This window comes from Carlito syrichta, unplaced genomic scaffold (assembly GCF_000164805.1).
Source record: "Carlito syrichta isolate Samal-C Ts95f unplaced genomic scaffold, Tarsius_syrichta-2.0.1 Scaffold316502, whole genome shotgun sequence".
Classification (NCBI taxonomy): Eukaryota; Metazoa; Chordata; class Mammalia; order Primates; family Tarsiidae; genus Carlito; species Carlito syrichta.
In genome coordinates this window covers 775,645-783,498 of record NW_007260598.1, presented here as the reverse complement: position 1 = coordinate 783,498, position 7,854 = coordinate 775,645, and the positions used below count along the sequence as shown (strand labels likewise).

The 7,854-nt window shown below is 47.8% G+C and overlaps 1 protein-coding gene across 1 annotated transcript in view; it reads left to right on the top strand.

The window, feature by feature from the left end:
• Window positions 1–7,854, top strand: part of ABCA4 (ATP binding cassette subfamily A member 4) — a 135,289-nt gene that overhangs the window by 62,764 nt on the left and 64,671 nt on the right. Inside the window, exons 12-15 of the mRNA XM_008074610.2 lie at window positions 470–675; window positions 1,026–1,202; window positions 3,099–3,321; window positions 7,328–7,549. Of these exons, the coding sequence (XP_008072801.1) occupies window positions 470–675; window positions 1,026–1,202; window positions 3,099–3,321; window positions 7,328–7,549 (828 nt within the window). The remainder of the gene's footprint in view (window positions 1–469; window positions 676–1,025; window positions 1,203–3,098; window positions 3,322–7,327; window positions 7,550–7,854) is intronic.

Here is a 7,854-nt window from a genome sequence, read left to right as displayed (position 1 = left end):
AGTTCTCGAACCTGCGGGCTCAGGCAATCCACTCACCTCAGCCTCCCAAAGGCGTGGGATTACAGGCTGAGCCACTGAGCCCGGCTTCCTTAACATTTTTTGACCAAGCTTTCCCATCTTCAAAGCGGCCTGTAGTCAGTGTGACCCCACTCCCTCGCTTCCCTTTGGGGAGTGAGAGCCAGGAATATTCATGTCATTTTGAGGACTTGCATGTTTGCACAGCCTTGGACATCTGGAAAGTGTGGTCTTCACTGACTCTGCATGGATAAGAGCCCTCTTGCATCCTTATATCTAGACACACTGAAAAATCAACACCAGACTCTGGAGTTAAGCAAACACCAAGTTTAAAGGTCTCCTTGGTTTGACCCGTCCCCTGGGCAGCCGTCCCTGTCCCCTGCCTTTTTGTGTGCAGTCGAGTCTTTGCAGTCGGTGCCCCTCAGGCCCTCTCAGCCTTTGTGATTGTCTGCAGTGCATGGTCCTGGATAAGTTTGAAAGCTACAGTGATGAAATTCAGCTCACCCATCGCGCCCTGTCTCTGCTGGAGGAAAACAGGTTCTGGGCTGGCGTGGTGTTCCCTGACATGCACCCCTGGACCAACTCCCTGCCACCTCACGTGAAGTACAAGATCCGCATGGACATCGACGCGGTGGAGAAAACCAATAAGATCAAAGACAGGTGACATTTTAGGCAGGGTGCTTTGGGTTCTCAGAGTCAGCAGGAAACTACATCAGTGGAGATTGAGGGACTGAGACTGGTCTCGCTTACAAATCCATACAATTGAGTTAAATAAAAGGAAATAAGATACCTTATAAAAAATCCTTGAGTGAGAGCAATTACAGAGTCACCTCGTGGCTAATACTCACAATTGAGATTTTAAACTGTGACTAGAGGACAGAATTGGGTATTTGGGGAACGTTTAGGGAAGGGCTTCAAGAGAATGAGCGCTGTCACCCTGTGCTAGGGAGGGGTGGGTGAGCTCATGTTCCTGTTCCCATCCTCTGCCCCTCCCCGCTCTGTCTTCTCAGGTACTGGGATTCTGGTCCCAGGGCTGATCCTGTGGAAGATTTCCGATACATCTGGGGCGGGTTTGCCTATCTGCAGGACATGGTTGAACAGGGGATCACGAGGAGTCAGGTGCGGGCCAGGGCTCCCGTTGGAATCTACCTCCAGCAGATGCCCTACCCTTGCTTCGTGGATGACTCGTGAGTCCCAGGCTCCTGATCCTCCTCCCTGACGTGCTCACCGGGGGGCTGGGGTGGGCTCTGGGTGATCCAAGGCCTCAGTGGAGAGAGCCCCAGGGACAAGGGCCAGACTGGGGAGCATGGAGTGCTGACTGAGTGACCTCCTTCCCCCAAGCTCCAGGCAGGGGCAGATGAGCCAGTACAGTGGCGGGGAGGGAAGAGAGTTGTGTTGTAGGTGGAAAAAGGAAGGGGAAGTCAAAGCAACGAAATGAGATTGGGGAGGAGACTGAGGGTGCTTAAATCTCCCACCATGTAGTATGCGAGCCATGCGGAAGGGCTCTGGTCCGTGTTTGCCCAATGACTGCCCATCAGCAAGTTTGGACTCTGCATGGCAGGGAGGTCTGATTCCTGGGAACCTCAGAATAATGCAGCTCCTTCCCTGATGAACCTTCCAATGAGTTATGTTCAGTGACAATGTAGAGGAACGTGCTGAAGGAGCTCAGGCCCTGCCTCCCTGACTACCCCCAACCCAGGCCTATACCTCTGCCGGCCAGGAGCAAAGCCAAGCAAGCAGCCTACTGTTTTGCTGAATGTGGACTTGGGGTATGGTTGAGAGTGGGATGGGGGTGTGGAGTGGCTGGAAGGGCTCATGTGCTCTTACAGAGGGGGTTAGAAACACTCCCAGCACAGCATAGAGACCTACAGTTGGCTTAGGGACTCAGCATCCAGAAAAAAAAAAAACCCAGAAAGGCCACCACAGGGTGCATGTATGTGTCTGTGGGACTCAAGGAGGAGAGAAGCGTGCAGAGGAAGAGTCAAAATTGCCAGCTAGAGAGACAGTAACATAAATCCCAATATAGACACAGGAGACTGTCTCTAAATACTTGGCAACTGGTTCTCCAGCCTCAGCTCTACAGAAGATGAAAGAGGTAACAGTGGCCATGTTTGGGGTTGGACAATGGGCAGAGATGGAAAACAGATCCCAGGTTCACTTTTAGGATCAGAATGGGCCGGCAGGGAAGTGAGGTGGGTGTGGGGTGGCAGTAAGGGATGGCATCATTTGGTGTGGAAGAGTCCCCTGGTGGCCAGTTCTAGAAGTGAATGTTTTATGAATGTGTGGTTCTCTCCCTGGGGCCATTTTGAGTGAAACCCTCTCACGTTGGGATTGGACTCTTCCTGTGACAACATCCAACAGTTTTCACTAGCTAATAATCCCAAAGGCCTTATTAGCACATAAAGCACAGAGAAAACATGTATAAAGTTCACAATAAGGCAATTTCAGTTTATCAAATCCATCCTCCTTGATGGGTGGATTATCCCGGGGTCAACTCCATCTGCACATGGCAAGTAGCATCAGTGACTATTGTATCACTGATATATCGATGGACCACTTGCCTTCTGAAAGTGCCACAATGATTATTTATTTTGTGCCCCTTTCTGCATAACTAGGGTTTAACCTTCCAGGGCTGACGTTGGGAAGCCCAAGTACTGCTCTCACCACCACCACTTCCCCTCATTTGTGCCCCACCCTCTTGGGCTTAAGTGTCAGTTAGCAGGTATCTACCCATTCCATTCCCCTCCACATAACCAAGTTTGTAGTTGTTTCCTTGCAAGGTCTTACAGGGAGCCTCTATACTATGTGATACAGATGGTATGATTTTATTTACACATTTTACTCATAGAGCATTCTCCTGGGCCAACTTGAATGCCCTCATCTTGTTCTAAAAAAGTAATGCTTTGGGACCAACATGGGTGTATTAAAAAGATTCCTGCCCATTGAATGCCCAGGAAGATTATTCTGCTTTCCTTTTCCCCCCACCTGGGCTTTATTCTCAACACATTCATTCAACAAACACTTATTCTGACTCTACTACATATAGGGCACTCTACTATTCTACTTTTCTTCTCTTGCTTTAGTTTTATGATCATCCTGAACCGCTGTTTCCCTATCTTCATGGTGCTGGCGTGGATCTACTCTGTTTCCATGACTGTGAAGAGCATCGTATTGGAGAAGGAGTTGAGACTGAAGGAGAACTTGAAAAATCAAGGTGTCTCCAATGCAGTGATCTGGTGTACCTGGTTCCTGGACAGCTTCTCCATCATGTCAATGAGCATCTTCCTCCTGACGCTATTTATCATGGTAAGCTAAATGGAGAAGGTCCAGAAAATCTTAGTTTTGTTCCTCTCACCTTTCCTCCTATTAATGAACTTTTACCTGCATTAGTCATCTGGTTCCCAAGGAAAGCATGACATCTAGCTTCCCAACCTTTTCAGCCAAGGGGGAAAACTCTCTGAGAGATAAAGTCTCCCCAAGGAGCCACAATCACAGCATCCTCCCTTCTCTTACCTCCTGCCCAAGGAACCCCTGTACACGTAGACTTTCCAGCTCATTCCATGCCTATCTGAAGAAGTTGCTATTAGCAGCGTCCAGCACAGGGTGATTTGTGTTCAAAGGGATCTTCTCTTGCCAAACACAGAAGAAATGAGTTCAGGAAGTGTTTTCCTGGGATTACCATTTCAACAACTGGCTAGAGTTGAAATGTGGAAACCCTCTTGAGTGGTATTAAGAGAGGAGACCTGGACTATTTATTAATTACCATCATAGTCACCCCATTCTTGGCTTCACTAAAACTTCTGCTGCCTGCAAGATCTCCGAAGCATCTCTCTTTTAAAGGATGAGATTTGGAGTCTACCCTTTCTCAGTAATGAGAGGTTTCTATAGGCACAGGCAGCATCTACTGGTCCATCCTCTGCAAACTTGCAACTCTCTTGAGAACTAGACTTGGAAATAAAACATTATTTCACAATGCACTGCTATCCTCCTTTTTAGCTCCTTCATGGTAGATGATCTTTTATACTTGTTGAAGATAAGGACATAAAGTTAGGTTGCTGTTGGTATTTTATTGGATGGAATTTGGTGTAGTCTTTAAACATCAGGCTTTGCAAGTTTCTGATGTAGTCTCATCAAGCCTGTTCTGCCTCTTCACCATTATCATATTAAGTGCTCCTCCACACTAGACAATAGGTATGGTGTCCCACAGGCTGGATGAATGTTTTCCAGCCCATGCTGGACCATGCCTGGTGCCCACCTGATCCAAGAATGTTCCATCACATATCCTGTCCAACCAACACATATCCAGTTAAACCAAACCCTGCTCCTTCTCTTTCAAGTAAAATGTGCTAAGTCTGAAGGTTTTGTTTTTTTTTTAGTGTTGCACTCTGACCCAGTGAGCTGTTGTCTTGGCCATAGCCTGTGCTAGAGTCCTATCAAAACAAATGTTGAGGTCACACTCCTTGTAGAGGTCATTCTGCTCAAACATCCTGACCCCACCTGGATGTGACTTTAAATTTGCAAAGGCTGCCAAAGCTCTACAGAGATGAGGATAGAAGCCGAGAGCTTGTCTTTCTCTAGGGGTCCCTAGTTCTTTCTGATCCCTCAGTCTGCTACTTTTCCCAATACCAAGATACACTCTGTCCTCAGAATTCAAGAAGTCAAAATGTATGAACTTCTGACTTGTAATGGCCATAAGACTTTGCCTAACTTGTTGTTGATAAGTGACATTGAGGTTTTTCCTCCTAAGAATGGACCATTAGGACTTCAAAGACTTTAGGACGTGAGGTAAAGAATGTTCTCCAAGGGTTTTTCGCACAAAGGGGTTTCTCCTTGTGGGAACCAGAACATTGTTCCAGTGATGACGGAAACAGAGTTTTCCACATCAAAATAGAGTTTTCCTTTGAATGCCTCTCCCATCTTTTCCTCATCCCTTCCTCTCCAGCTCAACTATGCAGGAAAGAAGCTGGAAGCAGGGATAATGGGAGGTTCCCTTGTTATTCAAGCCTTTAGGAACAAAAAAGAAGAGTGGTCATTAGAGAAAGCCAAGGCCGGTGAAACTGTAGCATCCACCAAGTGACTTACATCTCTGACTTAAGGTGATGAGAAATTATACAGTCCTAGAAGTTGGCAGGACTTTGTTTTGGGCAAAAATTGATAAAAAATTTATTTCATTCTTCTGAGGACAGCCACAGCTACCTTAATATTCTTCCATCCAACAGCCACATGTCCTGTCACTTGGTTTCATGGAGTTATGTGTGTGTGACACGGAGTACTCTTTGACTCACAAAACCAGGAGCTCTGATTCTACTTTTGACCGTTACTTAGAGTTTCTCAGACTTCAGTTCTAGTTAAGCATGGCTCTCTTCTGCTCCCCTTGGCTATTTATTTTATTCTGTCTTTCAGTCTGTTCTGCCAGTGCCCGGCAGGCACAAGGGTGGGAGAAGAAAGAGGGACAGCAGACAAATGACACATTTGTCCCACTCAGCTCTCGCCTGCCTGTGACATTGCTCCTTGGTCTCTCTTTTCTACTGAGAGGAACCCAAAACTTCAGGGAACCACTGTCAATTGACCAGACTCCTTCATGAGATGGGCCTATTTGTACCTTTGTGTTCCCAAGAAAAGCACAGGATGGCCCATATGTACTCACTGATATGTGCAGAGAATGAAACACCTCATTAAGGACAACTGAGCAGGTCGACTATATTTGAAAATCTCAGTCCATCCTATCATGTCATTGGACAGCAGTTCACTTACAAAAGTTGCTGGTTGGGTTTTATTTTCTACGTAGCCAAAGTGACTGACTCATTAGTTAACATGACAGATACTGAGTATTGCCCGTAGGGTCCACGAAATATATTTTTGTGATATTCATAGATGGGAGGATCATCTACTTCCAAGTGATTTGGATTAGTTACTGATAGTTTCACCGATATGAGTGGCAAGTCTCCGAATAGAAGTATACACAATGGAGTCGGCAGGCCAGGCCCTGGGCAAGAACATCAGCCTTGCCCTGGGTCATCTTCCATGCCCTCTTTTGTTCCTCATCTGCTCAGTCTCATCTACCCAGGCCCCTGCTGCTGCTCCAAGACCTTCCTTGCTCTGGGCATATTTCTTCACACTACCCACTTCCTGCCAAGGATTTGCTTACTTCCTGCATAATAATTGCTGTTAAAAGGTCAATGTAGCCGGGCTCAGTGGCTCAACTTGTAATCCCATGCCTTTGGGAGGCTGAGGTGAGTGGATTGCCTGAGCCCGCGAGTTCAAGACCCGCCTGGGCAACTTGGTGAGACCTCATCTCTACAACAAATCAAATTGAGCCGGGCGTGGTAGTGCACGCGTGTAGTTCCAGCTACTTGGAAGGCTGAGGCGGAAGGATCACCAGAGCCCAGCAGGTTGAGGCTACGGTGGCCGGGAACGGCCACTGCACTCCAGACTGGGTGACAGAGTGAGACTCCAACTCAAAAATAAAAAATAAAAAAAATTTTAAAAAAGATAAATGTACACACATTAAAAATTTTAAGACTTTATTTGAGCAAACAAACATTCACAGACAACTCCATACCACATGACTCAGGGCTCCACTGAGGGGGCAAAGTAGCAAGACAAAGAAAGACAAGGAAGATACTTGATTGGTTAAAGCAGAAAGACCCTGGTGAAATGAGCTGGCAGTTTCTGATTGGTTAAGTGACTCCGAGTCGGGGTTTAGTTTCCTTATGTAGGAACCCAGAAGGCTGGATTCCTCTCAACCTAATGTCCTCTCAGTTGTTATTTTATTTTATTTTTTTTAGTTAGAGTTTCACTCTGTCGCCCAGGCTAGAGGGCAGTGGCATACTCAAGGCCAACCCAGCCTCCACCTGCTTTGCTCCAGTGATCCTTCCGGCTCGGCCTTCCAAGTAGCTGGAACTACAGGCACGCACCACCACGCCCGGCTAATTTTTCAATTTATTGTAGAGACAAGGTCTTGCCAAGTTGCCCAGTCTGGTCTCGAACCCATGAGCTCAGGAAATCCACTCGCTTTGGCCTCCCAAAGTGCTGGGATTACAGGCTGAGTCACCGAGCCTGACCCCAGTTAATTTTTTAACATGGTTAATGACTGATAGGCAGCCTAACTTGTCACCTCTCCAAGGGAATATGGCATTCATAGGATGGAAGGAACTCAATGCATTGAGCAGGTGTTGTGAACATTTGGGCACTAATAACAGGCTGGTGGGAGAGACCCCTGTGAGCAGAAGGCTGTGGGACCATGGCAGCCCTGAGTGGGAAGCTTCCCTGGACATGGTGGAATTGCTGACACGGGACCTCTTGGTTTCAGCATGGACGGATCCTGCATTACAGTGACCCGTGCATCCTCTTCCTATTCCTGCTGGCCTTCTCCACCGCCACCATCATGCTGTGCTTCCTGCTCAGCACCTTCTTCTCCAAGGCCAACCTGGCCGCGGCCTGCAGTGGCGTCATCTACTTCACTCTCTACCTGCCTCACATCCTCTGCTTCGCCTGGCAGGACCGGATGACAGCCGAGCTGAAGAGGACGGTGGTGAGCGGCTGTGGGCTCTCAGGGCCTGACATGTTTCCCCTGAAGGGTCTGTAGCCTTCCTGGAGGCCCCACTGGCCTGCTGATGAGGTCCCTGTGGCCTTTGAGCTCAAAGGCATGTAAAATTAAAAGGTTCAAGGCAGGTTAAAAGATTTGGGGCGAAAGGAGGCATGGTGTTCCCCCCATGAGCGACCTGGCAGTGACTCCTCACCAAAGCTGCCCTGGGAAGTCATTAAAAAACCAGCTCAAGCTGGGCTCGGTGGCTCAGTCTGTAATCCCATGCCTTTGGGAGGCTGAGGTGAGTGGAT